The following is a 21,005-nucleotide window of genomic DNA, read 5'->3' as shown; positions in this document are numbered from 1 at the left end:
TTACTTTGACAGCAGTATGCAGCCTAATAATAATACAAATATAGCCTAATGATAATAAAGTGACTTAATTATAATACAAATATACGAATTAACATAAATTAGGTATATAAGTAGGCTATATATCTGGCCCAACCAAATGATTAGTACTCAAAAAGAAGACTTAGCTTATTTGAATAAAACACAAAAACAAAGTAACCTTCATTTGGCCCTAAAGAGAGAGAGAGAGAGAGAGAGAGAGAGAGAGAGAGAGAGAGAGAGAGAGAGAGAGAGAGAGAGATAGAGAGAGAGAATATAAAGTGCAAAGCAAAATTCTTTATTTTTAAGTTCTCAATCTTTAAATAGAGGACATTAACGTTACAACTCTCTTAAATATAGTAACATTTAATTAAGCAGATACAATAAAACATTTAAATATAATTTATTCTGGGGGAAATAAATGTTAATGAACAATGTCTCTATGAATTAATGGTATTATAGACATTTCCTATTTCATTAGTTGCATAATAATAATAGTAGTAAATGTATGGAGATAAATAATTATGTAAGCCTGAAAATCAAATTGATACAAATACCAAATTATTTAAAAAATATATTTATTTTTGAGTTAAAAATGAAAAGTGGAAAGTAAAATGATCTGCTTTAAACACTCAAGCTCAAAATGCAACACCAACACTCTAAACGTCTTAGGCTAAATGTTAATATACTATCAATGATTGTAATAAGTGTTTTATGATTTAAATCAATCCCCTGCTGACTCCTTATGTGAACTGCAGTCCTGGTTGTACCCAGCATGCACAGCAGAGCTATTAGCGCTTAGCTGAACAAGTGTAGACAGAAGACAACAACAACAGCATGATCTCAGCCAAACGCCAGGCTGATGGACTAGTAGGCCAGCTATGGACCCCGACAACGAGTATCAGTGCATGGCAACAAAAGTATGGCTCTTTATGACTAGTGATCTGGCTCGATGAGGAGGCTGATTTTATTGCTAAAAGTCCAGTAAGGTGCTCGTTGTTTTTCAAGTGTTTTATAATATACTGCTGCTAAACTTCGCTCTATGTGCAAGTCTCTTCCGGCGGGAGCAGCAGCAGCAGCGGTGCCATGAACAGTGGACTCCCAGCTTCAGCTGCTCCGCTCGGGGGTGTCGGAATACCAGGAGTGAAAGTGAAATTCTGTCGTTATTACGCGAAAGACAAGACTTGTTTTTACGGAGATGAATGCCAGTTTCTACACGAGGACCCGTCCATGTCGAGCCTTTCTCTGCACGGTGGTAGTACAGGTGCTGGAGGAGGAGGAGGAGGAGGAGGAAGCCCCGTGTCTTTATCTCTGGCCGGTGGAGCAGTGACGGCGGCGGGATACGTGCTTGGAGGGAGTGCGGCCAGTGGCGCTCCTGCGAACGTTCCCAAAAAGAACGATTCTCTCGGTCCCGCGGGAACAGCATTAGAGGGACAGCTGTTGTCCAGTAAGTTTGTACTGAGGCCTAGTGTATACTGTTCTCTGTTGTTGTTACTACACGGCGGCTTTTGTCTAAATCGAGGCCGTGGTTTTAGCGCGGGCCTAGCTCTCGCCACCAAAACAACACGGGAAATTCAACATGTTACTCTACAGCGCGCAAGCACTTTTAAACGAAAGGCTAAAATACTTGAACAAACACCACGAAGGCGTTTAGTTAATGCTCTGTGCGGTTTTTGCTGGTTCCAAAATGTTTTTAAAAAATGAATAAATTGTCTAGTTTTTAAAAACTAGAAGGTATGGCAAGCCGTTTTTACATTTATTCCTTTAAAACAAACCAGTATTTCGTGTTATTGTAGTAATCCAGTTTTTTTTTAATCCAGCTTTTACTGTTTTGTTTAACTGTTTCACATGTAAATAGTCATTATTAGGCACTACTACCAGGGTTTGTCTGTTAATTTTAAGTAGGGCTGCCCCCAACTAAATATTTTCATTGTCAACTGTTAGTCGTTCATTTAAGCCATGATTAGTCAGGGGAGAAATAAAATTCAGCCTTGCTCACCTCCCTATTTTATAGTACTGTCTGCATAAGTTACCTTTGACAAGAAAGACAACAAGCAATCAGCACAGTGAGTTTGAGAGTTGTCGCCAAAATAAAACAAAATGCAAATCCTCATTACAAATAATTGCTTCATTACACAATCGGGTACATTTTGTGTACAGGTACATTTCAGCGAAATATGGTGATAACTGGCCTGGTTGCAAAAGGTATGACACAAAACCAGTTAGTAAATTTAACGTAAGCCAACACATCAGGACAGCACACAGATCAAAGAAAATTAGCGACAGAGACTTCTCTATCATAGACAGTGAACAGCGGATTTTTCTGTATTTAAAATCCTTTTTTGTATTAATTTAATGTAACATTCAAATTTTTTTGAGATATTGAATTTGGGGTTTTCATAAGCTGTAAGCCATAATCATCAACATTTTACTTTTGCATGACCTGTATAATGCAAAATTACAGCATATGTGCATAATGGTTGCTGAGTTGGTAAATTTTTACAGATTGACCAGTAAAAATGACTGTTTTCTGAAATAAAGTTGTACATTTAGGCCTATATAAAAAAATGGCAGTGGCAGAACAAAATCAGTATGACCTATTTGATTTTAAATAACTTACCCAAGCAGCAAACTATTCCATCTTGGTTGATGCTGTCATCTAGATGTATCATTTATATTTGCTCGGGTTTAAATGCTTTCAAAAGCTTTGGCTTTCTGCACCAAATTAATCTCTAGTGTAGGTCTTCATTTTTCTTTGCTGAACAAGCCTCTTCTCGTCAACTATTAGGGCCCAGCCCTAGTTTTAAGGGATACATGTTAAATGGCTTGCCATAGGAAGGAACCTGCCATTGTCCACATGCAAGATTGAAATATCTTGTAATATATAATAGCAAGCATTTTGTTTGCCAGTGTTTTGATGGCACTTTATATGATTTGCTTATGTCTGAGAGCACATTTTCACAAAGTAAGAAATTATTTCCAGCGGCTCCTTAAACCTTGTTTTTGTATTCAGGATAAATTCTATGGAACTTGCTTTTAGTAGAGCACAGTAATCTTTTTAAACACTTACCGTGTTAAAATTACGTATACCGAAGCAACCAATATTTTAAATGATTTATTTAGTTTGAAAAAGGTTTACATGGGACTTTGAGTAAGATGTTGTAAACACAAAGGGTTCACATACATGTTTGCTTTATTGCAGTCCCCGGAATGGAGGGAGGTGCTTTGAATGATGCCAGTCTGACCAACTCATACTTCAGCAGCACTTTTATTGGAGTTAATGGGTTTGGAGGCCCAGCAGAGTCAAAATATTCAATGATGCAGGTAACTTAAACCACTAGTGACTATGTGTGGTAATACACAGGAAACCAATATATGATACTAGCAACTGGGTCTGTCAAGTTGAGGACACAATGGAGATTCATAATAGGACACTTCACATTTTGATGGTTGCTTGTGTTTTCAGAGAATGACCAGCAGTAGCAGTTCTCCAAGTCTGCTGAACGATGCCAAGAGCTTCAGCCACAGCACACATGGTGTGATAAAAGTTGTTTGAAATTTTTGTTTTGGCAATTAAGCTGTTGTGGTAAGATTTAAAAACCTATTTTTTATGCATCCACTCCACTTTTTAGATCCAGTAAATTCCCCAACATCATCTCTCTTCAGTGATTTTGGTCCTTTGAGCATATCACAAAGGAGAAAAGTGAGTGTTTAATATGTCAGTTATGCTGTTAATGTTGTGACTGGGTATACTATTTTGTTGATGCAAGAATCACCTGTATTTCTAACATCTTTTGAGAAGGCATAAGAAAATTAAAAATTTTCATGCTACTTAAATTTTGGGTCAGACTAGTCATCCAAAAACTGACTTGTTGATTAGTAACTTTAAAAAACATAAACGGTAGAAGTACTTGGATAATTATACTCTCACAGTATTCTGTGTTATAACTTTTAGTCAGTTTGCACAGGAAAAACTAAGTTTCCTCAGAATTAACCCTCTATGGTATGCATTGTTATAATAATAATAATTCGTTACATTTATATAGCGCTTTATCTGAGACCTCAAAGCGCTTTACACAGAAGGGAGGAATCTCCTCAACCACCACCAATGTGCAGCATCCACTTGGATGATGCGACGGCAGCCATATTGCACCAGAACGCCCACCACACACCAGCTTACTGGTGGAGAGGAGACAGTGACAAAGCCAATTAGTATATGGGGATGATTAGTAGGCCATGATGGACAGAGGCCAAGGGGCAAATTTGGCCAGGATTACACCCCTACTTTTTTTCGAAGGACATCCTGGGATTTTTAATGACCACAGAGAGTCAGGAGGACCTTGTTTTAACCTTAACATCTCATCCGAAGGTTCTAACCATGAAATATTTTTTCAAATAAGTTATTACATGAAATGGCTTCAATCATGCAAATCAAAAAATATTTTTGCGGGGGTACTTTGGGAAATGTTGCTATGTACCACAATGGAAAATGGACAAAAAATAGTTTTTCTGTAAAATTATTATTTTCTTTTCTATTTAAATGCACATTTCTTTAAGAAATTGATAGATTGATACACTTGAAATTCATGCAAACCAAAAATAAGTACCGGTAGATCCCTATCATTTAATCCCTACCATTCCCTGTCATTTGGCTAAATCATCCTCACTCTTATCACATGGAAGAGCACTCTGCACTCTTCCTAATACCCTTTCCGTAAAATATTGCTGTATTAATTTTCTAGAAAGAAGAAATCATTTTGTTATTTATTTATAAATAAATACAACTATACTACAATAAACACTTCAAATAAATAAATAACTGCAATCATATTGTTGATGCTACTATCTATAAAAATCCCAATGGGGAAATACATTACTGCAATTACATTGTGGTACAGCGTTGCCATATGGAAACATTGATTTTTCCCCCCAGTAAAACCATGTTAGACAAAGTTGATTTGTGAATAAAAATATCTAAATTACTTATCAAAGATGCTGCAAAAAAAATCCCCATTGAGAAGAGGTGTTTAGAAATTAGGTAATAGAGCAATTTCTGGAGCACTTCAACAGGTGTCTTCTGTGTGAGGGTGACAGTGGGAAAGGGTTTTGGAGGGACATTCAAATGTCATTTGACTTAAAAACAGCACATCATTGGCTACCTTAAAGGAGAACTCCGGTAAATTTTAACATTGAGCTCAATTTTTAGTAAATTTGGAGTGCTGTCAATACAGAGAACAACGACAAAAATCGGTGTTGCCTACACCGTGTTATCCTCTTTTTAAAATTTGCACCCTATTGACTTGAATGGGGCACGTTTTAAACCTGCTTTTATTTCTCTTATCATCCTTGATGTGTCATTACAAGTGCCCAGCCATGTTGAGTGATTCCTTCAGAGTGAACACGAGTGAATCTGACTGCAGGACATGTGAAAGATATGAATAAAAATGATGTTATTTCAGCCAGCGCAAATACCTGTATTTAGTCCCTGTTTTCGGTCGAAGTCCAAAGTAGTCGATTGTCGAGTTGACGCGCATAGGTTTAGTTATTTAGATCACGCGCGTGAACTCGACAATCGACTACTTTGGACTTCGACCGAAAACAGGAACTAAATACAGGTATGTGCGCTGGCTGATATAACATCATTTTTATTCATATCTTTCACATCTCCTGCAGTCAGATTCACTCATGTTCACTCTGAAACTCGTGTTGACCGGAGTTCTCCTTTAAGCCATGCCCTTTTAATTCCCATAGTGCAATATATTGTTTTGTTTTTTCTGAATAACAAGGAAAAGAGTAGAAATCTCCGTACCATAAAGGTTTAATGCGCAGTCATGCTACAGCCACATACATTTATACAGAGATCAGTTGCCATTTAATTGTGTCTTTCATTGCATTTTAAAATGATCTGTCAAGGTAAAAACATTTCTCCAGACCCTTGTGCTCTGTTCCACTCTATCTGGTTGTTTTTGAATGCAAGAACACATCTTAAGTAAACACCCCCTAAGTTCAATCTTTTAGTTGCCCCAAATATTATAATACTCATGCGAGGGACCAGTCACCACCGTCCTAAAATTTAAAAGACAGTTTATGCATTTTTATTTATAAAGACCCAGTTAATATTATTAAAAATATATATATTATAAATGTGTCATTTAAAAAAATAATATTTAGTTTCTATTGTTATTTTAATCAATTATTTATTTTATGAAATTATTTTTTTATTATATATTTTTTATTTTAATCCATTTATTTATTGCAATTAAATTTATCATAAATAAATAACCTGAACCCAGTTTGAAAACTGATTAGTAATGAGTCAGGAACCAGCCTAAGTATACAGGAGTTCCTAAAGACATTAGTTGATTTTGAAGAAAATGTTGCATTGCACGTCCCTAACTTGGGAAAAACTTTCTTAACTTACAGTTCTGTTTATATCTGTGGTTCTTTTGCAGGCTCCTAACCCCACAGCTAGTGAATTCGTCCCTAAAGGGGCCCCACGAATGGCCTCCATATCTCAGACAACCGTGCCAGCATTCGCCTCCCCCATCTTCCCTCATCCTGGCCTGAGCAGCTCCACGGCGGCTGCTCTTGCACCTGGTCAGTGACTTTACCAAAAAACCACCCGGTCTTCTGACTTTTTTCTTTCTTTCTTTTTTTTTCTGTTTTTGTCTTGCTTAACACGTCTTATCTTATGCTTTGTATTTCTATTCAGTCTTTTAATGTGTATGATCTTTTAGGTTAGGTTGTGGTCTCTTTTTTGTGAATCTGTTTTTAATCAAGCTTTAATGTGTGGTTTCTTGGACAGGTATGTCCCTCTCTGCTGGGTCATCGCCTCTCCACTCCCCCAAAATCACCCCTCACACCTCCCCAGCCCCGCGGCGGCGCAGCCATACACCCAATCCCAATCCCAATCCCAACCCCAACCCCAACCCAGCCAATTACATGGTGCCCACCACTGCGTCTGACCCGGGAGGTGGAGCCCATGTAATTCAAAAGGAGACTGTAGGCGGGACAACCTACTTCTATACCGATAACACCCCTGCTCCCTTGGCTGGAATGGTATGGTCCACGTAAATCAGGAGTTTGCTGTGCACTATTATTGTCTTTACCTGATTTTTTTTTATTTTATTTTTTATTTTCAGGTGTTCCCTACGTATCACATGTATCCACAAACGGCACCTCATGTGGCATACATGCAGCCAAAAGCCAACGCGCCATCCTTCTTTATGGCTGACGAACTCCGACAGGTAATCTGCCATTTCTGCCCTCATGTGTTAGCCAGTGTTGTCTAGAAGTTGGTGATTTGTTGTCATTTTTTTCACTTATTTATTGTAACACCTATGTTTGTCTTTTTTTGTAGGAGCTGATTAACAGGCATTTGATAACGATGGCACAGATAGATCAGTCTGAGAACACTGGTAAGGATGTGGTTTGTCTTCTGTTAGCATGATATGTTAACATCGTTTTTGTTTTAATGGACAACCTATCAACTGTTCAGTTATAATGTCTGTTTTGTGGACCGCGCATCTGGATTCACCTGCTGTCTGAGAAGAAAACCACATCCTTTTCTCTGTCGGTCTTTATTTTGATTGTTTTGAAAAGCATCTACATGGTTATCCAACTGTCATCATCCATATCTATACCCATATCCACATAAAATCCTTTTGTTTTTGTTTTTTTTGCAGTATGTTTGAATAGTATGAAATTTGCAGTGAGTGAGTACAGGTGTGTTGTTTAAGTCGGCTGTTCCCTCTCCCCTTTAGGAGTGCCATCTGAGGTAGACAGTTACCACAGCCTCTTTCCCCTGGAACCCCTTCCCCCACCCAACCGTCTTCAGAAAACCAGCAATTTCAGTTACATCACTTCCTGTTACAAGGCAGTCAACAGCAAAGATGACCTGCCTTACTGCCTCAGGAGGATACAAGGTGAGGCATTAAGTATTTTATCTACAGCAATTCCTCTAGAGATTTTCCTGTAGAGCAAGTGGTGGCACACCTAATTTTTTTGTTTAGTACTCGCGTATAACTTTGGAAATTACTTTTATGCATTCACAGGCTTCAGGCTGGTCAACACCAAGTGTATGATGCTGGTAGACATGTGGAAGAAGATTCAGCACTCCAATACTGTGACCCTCCGAGAGGTCTTCACCACCAAAGCATTTGGAGACCACTGTACGAATAAGTTTGCTTTTTATATGACTGGGCATGTGCATATCCAAACTATTGTGCAGAACAGCTTTTGGTTTCTCCACTTAATGTCAATGAAATGATGCAAATTTTTTCATTTAAAAAATACATTAAAAATGCAATTCAACCATACTTTGTCTTGATTACAGCTTTGCTGTGAGGCGTTTTTAATTAATTAAAAATTATCTCTTATGTTTCATAATAAAGAAAAAAAATCGTAAGTACTGGTAGTTTCTTTAAAAAATATTAGAACACAAATGTTTATTCATTTATTAATGCATATTAATAGTAATACTTAGAAAAATATTATACAAGTTTTTTTTAAACGTTGTTAAAGCATATGTGTTTTAAACAAAATTGTCATTGATCCTTTTAGAGACTTTTTATATATGAATCACGTCTGCCCTCCACAGCACTGGTGTTCTCCTATGACTTCCATGCGGGGGCGGAGACCATGTTCAGCAGGCACTTCAATGATCCGGCAGCGGATTCTTACTTCACAAAAAGAAAGTGGGGTGAGTTTTTTTTTTTTGCTCTGTTGTTTCGGTTTGTGTGTGTGTGTGAGGATACAGCCGTTATTTGCAGAGCATGTCAAATGTCTGGTGGCAGTTGCGTCTTTGTGAACATGTAGCGAGGAAAGAGGAAGGAGTGGTTGAAACCGATCCTTTCTCAGGTAGGTTCAGTACCTGCAAGCTCAAGACTGGCAGAGGAAGCAAAACCCAGGGATGACGTTTAGCTATAAACAGCTGCAGCGCATACGGCTGCATTAACTACAGTGCAGCCTCAAACCAAACACCAGTCACAACAGCTAAAGATATACACTTATTAGTGTATATATTAGGGCTGTCCGTTAAACGCGTTATTAACAGCGTCAATTTTTTTATCGCGAGATTAACGCCTAGCAAACTTTGTAGTTTTTTTCACATGCTTTTGCAACAACTAGTATCGTTATTAAAACTACAACACCACACCGGATCTAGCTAGACCAGAAACAAAACAACAGGCACGCCGCACACACTTGTTTGGGCTTGCGAGCCGGCCAAAGAGTGGACGAGAAGCGCAGCGCAGAGCCGCGTCTAGGACAACTTGTTTCGCTCATCGGACGCGCACTTTCTCAGTTTGAGGCCAGCAATAAAAACGCCGAATGGCGCCGCCGGTGTGTGTACACTCATAGAGAATAATGTGTTCGAATTTTAAATACGAGGCGCTGCGCTTCTCGTCTGGTGTGCGACCCCCTTTAACGTTACGTTTTGAGTGGATGAATGATGAGCGCGAGACGCCGAAATGGATGCCAATAAGATTCTGAATGGAAAGTTTACTTTTAAAAAGTTGCCAAATGGTTCAATTGACAAGACCAAAGTGATCTGTGTGTTTTGTCGTTGTGAACTCGTCAGTATTTCTTTCACCCTTTTATTGATGGACAGTGTTACATTGTGTGAGAGATTATTTGCTCAAAGTGAGAATGTTAGTGTGAAATTGAACACAGTATATGCCAATGTTGTTGTTTAAAAAAAAAAACATTTGCACAAAGCAAGCCGATCTACTTTTCCATGTTGATAAGAGCGTTAAAATGAGAAAAAAGAATGGGACAAAAAGAAATCAAGAGACATTTAGAATAGATAAAAATGTGCGATTAATCGCGAGTTAACTATGACATTAATGTGATTAATCGCGATTAAATATTTTAATCGCTTGACAGCCCTAGTATATATATAAAACTTTTATCGAAAACCTTGGCGCTGAAAGTTTTAATGCCCATGTTTATTTGTCAGCTACCATACGATCACAGGGTTTTCGTTGAATGTGTTGCTTGTTCCAATGTAAATTTAATTATGTATTTATAATCAGTGTTGGTGAAAATTATGTTTAAAAGTAATGTTGCATACAATATTGCATTACTACCTAAAAAGTTACTAGTTGCATAAATACTTTTGCAATACTTTTTCCTCACCTGTGCTGGGCTTGTTTTTCACATCTGTACAGTAGAGGGCGCAGCTCAAACTAATTTTACAGCTGTGCTGCCATTCTGGATTAGCCTGGTCCTACCAGACTCTCTTACTTTTCATTTGTACAGAGTCTGGCCACTCTCCATTGACAAGCGTTAACTTCCTTGTAGGTGGGTACTCGGTTGAAGTTTAAAACTAAAAATACGTAGGAGGGCGTAGCCAGGCTAATTCTGGATTGCAGAAGAATACGATCGGGAAGTTTAGCACTCTTACTTCAGCAATAATAAAAATAAAATTATGCAAATGTAATGTTTATCTAAACTAAAGTCATTTTTGTCATGTAGTATGGTTTAATTAGATCATCGAAGATCAGCTGCAAAGACATTGGTTAATAAAGTGAGATTAAATGCATAAAGTATATTTGTATTATTTAACGTAATTATTACAGGTTTGCAAAATATTCGGAGTTTGTTTCACTGTTTTTAATCCTTTTTAGGAACACTGAATCTGTTTTTGTGCAAGTGAGATGAGTAAATGCATGATCACATTTAGTCTAGAACTACAATAAGCATCATGTTTACACAGCGCCTACACAATGCCTGCTTTAATTTTAATTATTTAAATTTTATTTATTCATTTATTTTTTTATTAGGGCAGCATGAGCTCCCTCCTCCACGGCAACATGCGGGCCTGTTACCGGAGTCTCTGATTTGGGCCTACATCGTCCAGCTGAGCTCGGCACTGCGTACCATTCACACAGCTGGGCTGGCCTGCAGGGTCATGGACCCTAGCAAGATCCTGATCACTGGAAAGACACGGTACATATTACTCAATTAAACCAGAACTATATTCATGTAACTGCTGGGCATCAGTTGAATGTGTTTGAAATTATTTAAAATCAGAAATGTCTGGCAGTTGTTTAGCAAATGTTTAAAGGATTTTACAGGACACGCAGACGAAGATACCTTGAAGTGAAGGTTTGCTCTACTGAGCTTAACCTTGTTGCAAATGTCTCTGTGTGTCTTCTGCCCCACTGGGCCAGACACTCAGACCTTGGTCAATCCGCTTTTGTCTCTCTAGCATGGAGACTTGGGGCGTTCTGTAGTCGATATACTTTCCCGCTGGACTAAAACTCTGAACGTAGTGTTTGTTAATGTCTCTTTCCTCCCAGACTGGAGGCTCAGAACATGGTCATATCTGTTAATGGCTCCCCTTAACGTACTGAGACCCAGAACGGTATATATGTTATGTCTCTGCTTTGCAGGCTGGGACTCAGAACGGTGTATCTGTTATGTCTCATCCTTTAAGCACAGACTTGGAACAAGGAGGGTCTGTTGACAGGGTACCTTTATCCCATTACAATGAGGAGCAGATTGCAATTTGGTGCTTCTCCATTCCAGTGCTGCGATTGGCCTCTGCATCACAGACATCAAAGTGTGGCCCACCCTTCTTTCCCATATTTACATTTACATTTATGCATTTGGCAGACGCTTTTATCCAAAGCGACTTACATTGCATTATCCTATACATTTATACAAAGGTATGTGCAATCCCCTGGGATCGAACCCACAACCTTGCGTTGTTAACGCAATGCTCTTACCACTGAGCTACAGGAAAGCCCTCATATTGAACTCATTTGCATAAAGCACACAGTTAGAAAATTTTACCAATGCATTTCTCACTTTCCGAACCACCACCAGAATACCATTCTGAATTCTAAACCGAGTTCAAACAAGATGGGGAAATATTAAAATGTCTGCTGGATATTGCATTACAAACAGCTGGCACTGAGAATACTTATTTCTCTGAATAAGTTTGAAATGGATGTGTGTTGTTTACATCAGTTTAAAGGTTTCAAAACATAGTTATGAATAGATTTGGATGGATCATTGTGGTTTTTCTTTGTTTTATCTGCTGCTGCTGCAAGAGTTTTTATGGCAGTCACAGGCCAACATCTAAATGGGTGAAGGACAGAAACTGTATGTGGACCAATGAGAAGTCCTGTCCTTCCCAGGCTTGGTACTAAATGTCTTCTTGCCCTCAAAGAGGTGTCTGGCTGTTGTCCTAGCATCTTAATCTGATGGCGTTGGACAGTTTGTTTGTCTTAGTCCACCAAGATCCAATCTAAATGTAGCAAACTTTTGTCCACTGTTACAGACAGAGAGGGGTCTGGCCATAAACTTGGCCCTGGAATGTGCTGTTCACTACAATATTTCTTGCAAGAAAAAGTGGGCCAGCCAAAACCTGAACTACTGACCTAATCATTCAAACAATAACTGGTTAATGAACTAAAGACTCTTTTTGAGAAGACTTCTAAAATTAAGGACAGTCAAACCACAGATCAGTCAGTGTTCTGTGGGACCCCTATTTTCTATCCATAAATAGTGAATGGAGAAGTTCACTTTAAGATTGTTTTTGGTGTTCCTTTATTACACACTACCTGTTAATTTGCTTCTCTGAGCAGAGTTTGCACAAATAAAGACATGCAAACACAAACGTTGCTAAATGTCTGTTGTTTCTCCGTAGGTTACGAGTCAACTGTGTAGGAATGTTTGATGTCTTAACATTTGACAATAGTCAGACCAACCACCTGGCGCTAATGCCCCAGTACCAGGTACTGTACATGTCCTTTACACCCAAACATAGTGTTATGCCCATCACATACATTTCTTGACTGCGTATCTGTATTTATTAATGTTTTGTTACATAAACTATCGTTCAAATGTTTTGGATCATTGTTTTTTTAATTATTATTATTGAAAGAAATCTCAAATTATGGTAATATTGTGAAATTATCATAAAATAAAATGTATTTTTAATATATTTTAGAACGTAATTTATTCCTGTGATGGAAAAGCCGAATTGTCATTGTTGTGCTGGTCGTTTTACACTTTGGGTCTAAACTCTTAGTTTCATCAGTTGCTGTTCCTCTTTGTGTCCATCAGCAAGCAGATCTTATCTCCCTGGGGAAGGTGGTGTTGGCCTTGGCTTGTAACTCTCTAGCTGGCATTCAGAGAGAGAATCTGCAGAAGGCCATGGAGCTGGTGTCAATCAACTACTCATCTGACCTCAAGAACCTCATTCTGTGGGCCTCTATCTCTTTCTCACACACATTTTATTGACTAAAACAAAGTGGTTATATTGTGACTAAGGGTGTAACAATACACGTATTCGTAATGTAACGATACACGTATTCGTATTGAACCGTCCGGTACGAGGCTTTCGGTTTGGTACGCATTACAAACCGAACGATTCGGTGCGACCAAAATTTTTTTAGCAGTCGCGCTGTCACCACAACGTTGCCCAACAAGTGGAACGAAACTGCGCTACTCATTATTTCATGCTTCACGGACAGTTTATCAGTTTGGACCAATGTCAGTGCAGCGCTGACGTCAGCGCGAGCCGATCTTGATCAAGCGACACTCACCCTTTTTTAAAAATAATATATTTTTTGAAATAAATTAAAAGTCAAGGAAATTTCTTTCTTTTTACTGTATCGAAAACATACCGAACCGTGACACCACTGTCTCGTATCGAATCGAACCGTGAATTTTGTGAACCGTTACACCCCTAATTGTGAGACATTTAATAATTACGTTGTTCTAATAATACACACTTGTGGCCCCACATTCAAACTAATGCACCATTTTTTTGGTCGTGTTTCAATATTCAGGTACCTGCTGTCAGAACAGAGCCGTCTGCGCAGCGTCAATGACATTATGCCCATGATTGGAGCACGATTTTACACTCAACTTGATGCCTCGCAAATGAGGAACGATGTCATTGAGGAGGACTTGGCCAAGGTACTACTCATACATATTTTCTCTAGTCGGGTAGCACCAGTTTCAGAATATTTTTGGCATTTCTACTGCATAGGCAGCCAAGTTTTATTGAAAGCCCAATTTCCAGCGAAGTACCCTTTAATTTTACTTAAATTGGACTACACTAGTCATGCTGTATGTGTCATATTTTGTTTCTCTCACTTTTTGATCTTGTCTCACTCACAACTAGGCTGTAGGCTCAATAGCAGTGCAGGAAACAAAAAGAAACACCCTTTCAGACCAGGCTATATGGTTTACCTAGTATGCCATTATCTAGAATATGCTGAGGTCAAACCAGAGATGGGAGGTGGTGTGATAGCTGAAACTGTCCAAAATATTTTCAGCAATTCTTTCTTCTGCTTTCCTCCTTTTATTTACTCATATCAGATGTGTGAAGACATTTCTGACCACCCTGCTACACACTGTTGCATTTAACTCCTTTTTCTTCATGAGAATGGCCTTTATAAACAGTGCCGTGTTTGTTGCATCTGTTTAGTGCTGTGCTGCATTTGGTGTGTGAGCAAATGTGACGCAGAAAGGTTTAAATATGACCTGGTTTCCTCTCTAACTTCCCTTTTCATTCTGTGAAGTCTCACTTGCACAAACCCAATATAACCAAATTTTTCGTTTTCCCAAAATGTTGCATTTTTATTTTGCAGGAGGTTCAAAATGGACGATTGTTCCGCCTCCTGGCAAAACTGGGAACGATCAACGAGAGGCCAGAGTAAGGGTTTTTATTACAACTAAAATATTGAGTTCACTTGAAACCTTTCTGAAATGGCAACCTTTTACAAAACGCTTCCAAAATGGTTTACTTTAACATTGAATTTTAATTATTGCAGGTTCCAGAAGGACCCAACATGGTCTGAGACTGGTGACCGTTACCTGCTGAAGCTCTTCAGAGATCACCTGTTCCACCAGGTAACAGAGACGGGCACGCCCTGGATCGACCTCAGCCACATTGTGTCCTGTCTCAATAAGGTGAGTCTGTGTATTGGAGCTCATGTTAAATGTTGGGCAAGTGGCCAATGAGATCAGTCTGATTTATATATATAGTTCAGATTGTAAAATGTGCTGTGACTCAAAAACATTTCACTTTTCTTGAAAATCAAACTTTTCTTGAAAATAATCTAAAGGTTTTTCAAAAGCAACATGAATACAGTCAGTACATTTCTTGTCACATTTTAAAGGGGTGGTAAAGTGTGATTTCACTTTTCTAACTTTAGTTAGTGTGTAATGTTGCTGTTTGATTATAAACAACATCTGCAAAGTTACAACGCTCAAAGTTCAAAGCAAAGGACTACAACAAACGGCTGGTAGGGACTACATGACATTCCTCCCGGGTTAGTGACATCAGCAACCCTAAAATGTACATAAACCCCACCCTGGGAACACGCAGTCCATGTTGAGAAGAGGAAAAGTTGTTGTATAAGAGTACATTTGTGAGTCAGCTCAAACTTTAGCATCCAATTTTTTTACATGCAATCGAAAGTCACTCTGTGTGCATCTCACAACAGTTCCTATACGAGCGATTTATAGATTATCATGACAGAATATCCTAATTGAAGATAGTTAACTCCACATCAGCTACATAAATTCATCAACTAACCATTCAGAGATGTCCTGTTGCTTCTACATGTTGTCACTTCTTCTTGAGTCTCTCCATCTTTGTCTGACTCCGTTTTAACATTAAAGGCAGAACAGTTTCTGTCATTTTAGTGTGTGTTTGCGTGAGGTACTTGCAGCTGCTAACACACACAATCTCTTGAAACCCCGCCCTCTGCAGCAGCTCATTTGCATTTAAAGGGCCAGGCACAAAACGGTGCATTTTTGCAAACCCTCAAAAAGTGACAACTTTAACATGCTATTTAAAATTATTTGTGGAGTATTTTGTGTTAACTTCACACACACACTCTGGGGACATCAGAGATTTATATACATCTTGTGAAAATGGCATTTTACCACCCCTTTAAATATTTTTCTTATTCTTCACCATGGACCATCTTATTCGACATTGACCCATAATTGTAATTTTTTGGGAACCTTCACTTCAGCTGTGCTAGTTTAATCAACACTACTCTCAAACTACCTTTATTTCTTCTGTCAGTTGGATGCTGGAGTACCGGAGAAGATCAGTCTGGTGTCACGGGATGAGAAGAGCGTGCTTGTGGTGACTTACTCAGACCTGAAGCGCTGCTTTGAGAGCACCTTCCAGGAACTGCAGGCCGCCACTAACGGCCCCCTGTAACACCCATCCATCCCCACAGGAGTGGGCTGGAACTGCCTGAAACGGAGCACATTGCACTACAGCCTGGAATCATAGGTGCAGAATGATGATCTCACAACCAGGGCAGAGCCAGCTGGTTGCTCACCTCCAGTCAGATACACTGTTCTGTCCAGAGAAAGTTGTTTTCTAAAGCTTATTTTTTTTAGTTTTCACAACAACAGCTGCAGAATTATGAACTGAACTGAGAGCTGTGATAATAATGATGATTTTTTTTTAGACTTGGGAACAATGTCCAAAAAAATGATTCTTTACTTCCTGCTTTTATTTCAATTTTTTTTCTCTTTTTTTTCTTTCTTTGGAGGATGCACTAAACATTTTAAGTTCCTTTTTAAGTGATTGTGCGTGCGTGTCCCACAGGGTGCATTGAGGGCTGAGGCCTCACACATGAAATAGGTGTAAAACAGAGTGCTCTTTTCTCACATCATATCCTCGCACTTTTTTTTTTTTTAATGAGGTACTACAAATTGGGACAGACCACTGGTCATGTGTGCAGGGTCCTCAACTCTGATGGGACAAACCACTGGGTTGGGCAAATTGATGAGACAGACCACTTATGAATGTGTGGCATTAGTAACGGGCCACCACTCCTTCTCTGATGTAATGACTCCTTTAAAAATCGGCCAAATTGGAGGCGGGAGGGGACGTTACTGGTTGCGTGCCGTCGAGGGGGATTCACGGTGTTTGCTGGCGCTGACAAAGGGGTGCTCTCGCCTCTTGCTGTGTAAAATTGTCGTTTATTTCAGAATTTCGCAACCTTTTTCATTTTGTGGATGCTTTTTGAAATCAGATTTTGAGAGGATGAATTTTTGTTGTTGTTTTTTTTTTTTTCGTGATAGGAACCAAAGAACTGGACCACGCTAGCAAGGGAAACCAGTTCTGTCTCTTTGTGGAATGTCCCTTTCTTACGTCTCTGTTGTGGAGCATCACAAGTTTCTGTCCTTTTCGTCATTCTTTTCCCTCATTTGTTCTCATTTTCCCGCTCTCCTTCAGTATTGGTTTGGATATAGTGAATATCATATTGTGTTGTTACTGTCATTCCCATTCCTCACAAAGTTGTTGTACAGAGATGCATGATGGGATGTTTCTCACCTCACTTGGTCTCTGTGGACCAATCTCAGCAGGACGGTTGGCCGAGTTGGGATTGTATTGGTTTCTCTTGGTTTTGTTTTTGTTTAGCTATGATTTGACCTACAAATTATGTGACAACATCCGGACAACAGTTTGGAATTCGCTCAGGATGATCCCTGACAGGAATATGCCAATGACTGAATGTGTCTGACCTGTCATTGGTGACTGCCCAATCCGTGAGTCAAGGAACAGGCGGGACTTGCAGCACAGATTTGGGTGTGCCACACTGGACCGAGAGGGTGCAGGATACAGCAGGCAAAGGATGCTGTGAGTTCAATAATGTATTTTTTTTTAACTGATCAGTAGACTACTTGGTTAACATGGTGCCAAGCCTGTATCCTTCTCTGATACACACACACACACACACACACACACACACACACCTTTTACAGGCAATCTCATATCATGTACCCAGCTTCCAGTGGAACGCACTCCAGACATGCATACACATTCACACATGAAATCCTCCTTCACCATCCCAGTACGTTTTATGCCCTTCTTGTTTATTGTCACATTTTTGCAATATTTGTGTGTACAGCAGTATTTTAATAAAGATTAATAAAAGATAACATTCATTTGTGTTTTTTTTTTAAATGACAAAAACTATCAGCACTGAAAAAGCAGCATAGAGACCAAGTCTCCGAATGGTTTTGAATGGTGCAAAGTATGGCAGAAAGTATGTATGGGAATTTATTTTTGGGTGAGAAGTGTTTTCTGTGATCCCAGTTGTTTTATTTCCCTTTAACATTCCCCCCACCAATATAAAAAAATCCTGTTCTCATAATATTTTTTTAGAAGTTACTATAAAGTTACTGATGTAAATAAATTATGGTGAACTTTTCCAGCATATGGCTTTCAGCACATGAACTGTGCTCTACAGTTTAACATTTGGTACCTACAAGCAGTGATTGTATAAAATGCATTGCACTAGCTCATAAATAATATTAGCTGCTCTGTGACTACTAAAAAAAATGAAAGAGGTTTCAAACAGTGTATGTAAATGAGATAGGAGTTTTAAAACAAAAAACAGGTGGATTGCTTATCAGTAGTTCAAGAAATAATTAATGAAAATCCCGCACATTTTCAGGACTGCCGAAAACCTCAATTAACATCTTAAAGGGATAGTTCACCCAAAAATTAAAAATTTGTCATTTATTCACCCTCATATTGTTGTATATGAATTTCTTTCACACAAAAAGAAGATATTTTGAAGAATGTTGGTAACCAGACAGTTGACGATAGCCATTAACTTACATAGTAGGCTTCAGTCAACTGTCTGGTAACCAACATTCTTTAAAAAAGAATCTTTTGTGTTCAAGAAATTCATACAGGTTTCGAGCAACTTGAGAGTAAATGATGACAATTTTAATTTTGGGTGAACTATCCCTTTAACATGAACATTTCCATATAGAAACACTCATGAAAGTTGTTAAAAAGTGTGATGTGCAGAGAATCTCAGAAGAATAAGAGACTCATTCGAAATACTGACAGGACGTATCTAACACGAAAAGGCAGTGAAAACAAAAATAGTCCAGATAAACAGTGTTTTTAAGAGTGGTCATGGATCTTCGATGGTGTGTTGTTAACAGTTAGAAACAGCGGTAGAGGAGAGCAGCTTCATAGTCTGGAGGGGGAGAGCAGCACCTCTCTATGATGACAACAGGGGGCGCTGTTCATACAAGGCAGCACTTTTCCCTGCAGCATCATCCGCTGGTTTTGATATTTGGAGAATAACCTGCAAAACAAAAGGGCAGTGATCTAATTTTATGTAACTAATTACATACATTTAATTACATAAAACTCAATGTTTGTTATTCACATTCATTTTGACATACACCATTCAAAAAGTTTGAGTTTTTAGAGATGTGCTCTTTATGCTCACCAAGACTTAATTTATTTTATCAAAATATGTAAAAAAACAAAACAAAAAAAACTAAAAAACAATGGTATAAACTATTTAAAATAATGGATTTCTATTTTTAAATATTTTAAAATGTAATTTATGATTTTATGAATTTATAAAATCATTTTATGCTTTCTGAAGGATAATGTTATGATTTCTCAAGAAAAATGTCTTATCAATGTTGAAAACAGTTGTGCTACTTAAAGGATTAGTTCACTTTTAAAGTGAAAATTCTGTCATCATATACTCACCCTTAAGTTGTTTCAAACCTGTATGAATTTCTTTCCTCTGCTGAATACAAAGGGAGATATTTAGAAGAATGTCGGTAACCAGACAGTTTTTGGTTCCCAATGACTGCCATAGTAGGAAAAAAATATACTATGGCAGTCATTGGGAACCAAAAACTGTCTGGTTACCGACATTCTTCTAAATATCTCCCTTTGTATTCAGCAGAGGAAAGAAATTCATACAGGTTTGAAACAACTTAAGGGTGAGTATATGATGACAGAATTTTCATTTTAAAAGTGAACTAATCCTTTAATATGTTTGTGTAAACCATGACATATATTATTTTATCCGTACAAGATTCTTTGATGAATATAATGTAAAATTGAAAAGAACATAATTTATTTGAAATAGAAATCTTTTGTAGCATTTTGAATGTCTTTACTGACCCCAAATATTTGAACGGTAGCGTAACAGATTATCGTGGCCATTCTCGTGGCACCTACTTGGTGATTCTCTTGGTTTTGAATCTGTCCGTCCATTTCACCTGAATCAACTCTTCAGAAGGGAGAACCATTCCACTGTCAGACTGGTTGTCCAAAAGTAAAATAAAAAGTTAGTACCAAAAACTTTACCTGAGTGAAATGCAACTAGCCTATATTTGAAAACTCTTACATCAGGGATTTCTTTGTGTAGATCCTCAAAAGTGTTGATGGCTTTGATTTTCTCTGAGTTGATGTAGCTAACGTATATAAAAATGTAAATAAACATTAAAAGAAAAGAAAATATTTTTTTTTTTTTTTTTTTTTTTTACAAAAAAATTATTCAAATGAATTAATAAATGAAATACATATTCAGTTGATCTTTTCAAATATTAAGACATTCGTACCTTAAAGTTCCCAGCGTTTTCTGGCTTAATATGTCTTTCTGGTCGAGGTGCGCCGTGACAGTATTTCCTTCTCCAGAAATAAAAGTGTTTAGCGGAATATAATCCTTTCCGTCCTGTTAAGCAAGAAAGAAAATGTCAGTTCTGAAAGCCAAATGTCCCAACAAGGAAAATTTCTTAATAAACACACAATAATTATGTCCCACCTGTTGGACGCAGGTCTGCAGGAGGTCTCCCAGTATCTCCACTAGAGCAGTGAAAGAAGGTCTGTCCTCAGGGTTATTTTCCCAGCATGCCCACATGATGCTATAACTATCAGACAAATCCCACAAGCTCATCATCATCATCATCATCAATGTATTGGTATTGGTTCATGCTTTATACAGTGTATCCACGTGTGAGAACTCACATCTCCGGGGTGCTGTACTCAGGAGGACACATCCGAGTCCCCTGCTTTAGTCTGTGACAAAACTCCTCATCAATGTTCATCCCCGGGTACGGAGACGCTCCTATAGATCACAAACACTGTTATATGTGACCGTTCACAGAGAGATGATTGATTTACTATACAAACGTAAATCATTTAAAATATGTAGGCCTATAGGTTA

General features: G+C 38.3%; 2 protein-coding genes across 4 annotated transcripts in view; one reads left to right on the top strand and one right to left on the bottom strand.

Annotated features, from left to right (window-relative positions):
* The first annotated feature begins 769 nt into the window (after positions 1–769).
* pan3 (poly(A) specific ribonuclease subunit PAN3) lies at positions 770–17,958 on the top strand. Of its 2 annotated transcripts, XM_079601932.1 has the most exons (19): positions 967–1,462; positions 2,176–2,220; positions 3,218–3,339; positions 3,482–3,551; positions 3,648–3,718; positions 6,468–6,612; positions 6,821–7,074; positions 7,158–7,262; positions 7,376–7,433; positions 7,779–7,940; positions 8,070–8,186; positions 8,615–8,716; positions 10,800–10,965; positions 12,674–12,761; positions 13,093–13,232; positions 13,821–13,950; positions 14,628–14,692; positions 14,811–14,949; positions 16,076–17,958. In XM_079601932.1, the coding sequence occupies exons 1-19, from the start codon at positions 1,102–1,104 to the stop codon at positions 16,214–16,216; spliced, it is 2,481 nt and encodes an 826-aa protein (XP_079458058.1). In that variant the 5' UTR covers positions 967–1,101; the 3' UTR covers positions 16,217–17,958. The 2 variants fall into 2 exon arrangements, with proteins under 2 accessions (XP_079458059.1, XP_079458058.1); XM_079601933.1 differs by lacking the exon at positions 2,176–2,220 and having other exon boundaries at positions 770–1,462.
* The window catches only part of flt1 (fms related receptor tyrosine kinase 1), a 29,616-nt gene continuing 26,477 nt past the window's right edge, over positions 17,867–21,005 (bottom strand). Inside the window, exons 25-30 of one of the 2 annotated variants that reach the window (XM_079601931.1) lie at positions 20,807–20,906; positions 20,604–20,709; positions 20,401–20,513; positions 20,187–20,253; positions 20,018–20,100; positions 17,867–19,118 (exon numbers count right to left, since the gene is read on the bottom strand). In XM_079601931.1, coding sequence (XP_079458057.1) covers positions 19,001–19,118; positions 20,018–20,100; positions 20,187–20,253; positions 20,401–20,513; positions 20,604–20,709; positions 20,807–20,906 — 587 coding nt within the window. In that variant the 3' untranslated portion in view covers positions 17,867–19,000. Of the gene's footprint in view, positions 19,119–19,960; positions 20,101–20,186; positions 20,254–20,400; positions 20,514–20,603; positions 20,710–20,806; positions 20,907–21,005 lie in introns of both variants that reach the window. The other variant, XR_013796339.1, reaches the window with a different exon arrangement.

The sequence above is a fragment of the Phoxinus phoxinus genome (genome assembly GCF_949152265.1).
Source record: "Phoxinus phoxinus genome assembly, chromosome: 24".
NCBI lineage: Eukaryota > Metazoa > Chordata > Actinopteri > Cypriniformes > Leuciscidae > Phoxinus > Phoxinus phoxinus.
Note: the sequence above shows the minus strand (reverse complement) of the source record. Positions and strands in the feature narration are given on the sequence as shown.

Coding starts and splice junctions, on each gene's coding strand:
- pan3 (XM_079601932.1), top strand. CDS start 1,102: ATGAACAGTGGACTCCCAGCTTCAGCTGCTCCGCTCGGGGGTGTCGGA. Junction 3,719..6,467: donor GCATATCACAAAGGAGAAAA/GTGAGTGTTTAA, acceptor GTTCTTTTGCAG/GCTCCTAACCCCACAGCTAG. Junction 13,233..13,820: donor GACCTCAAGAACCTCATTCT/GTGGGCCTCTAT, acceptor TTCAATATTCAG/GTACCTGCTGTCAGAACAGA.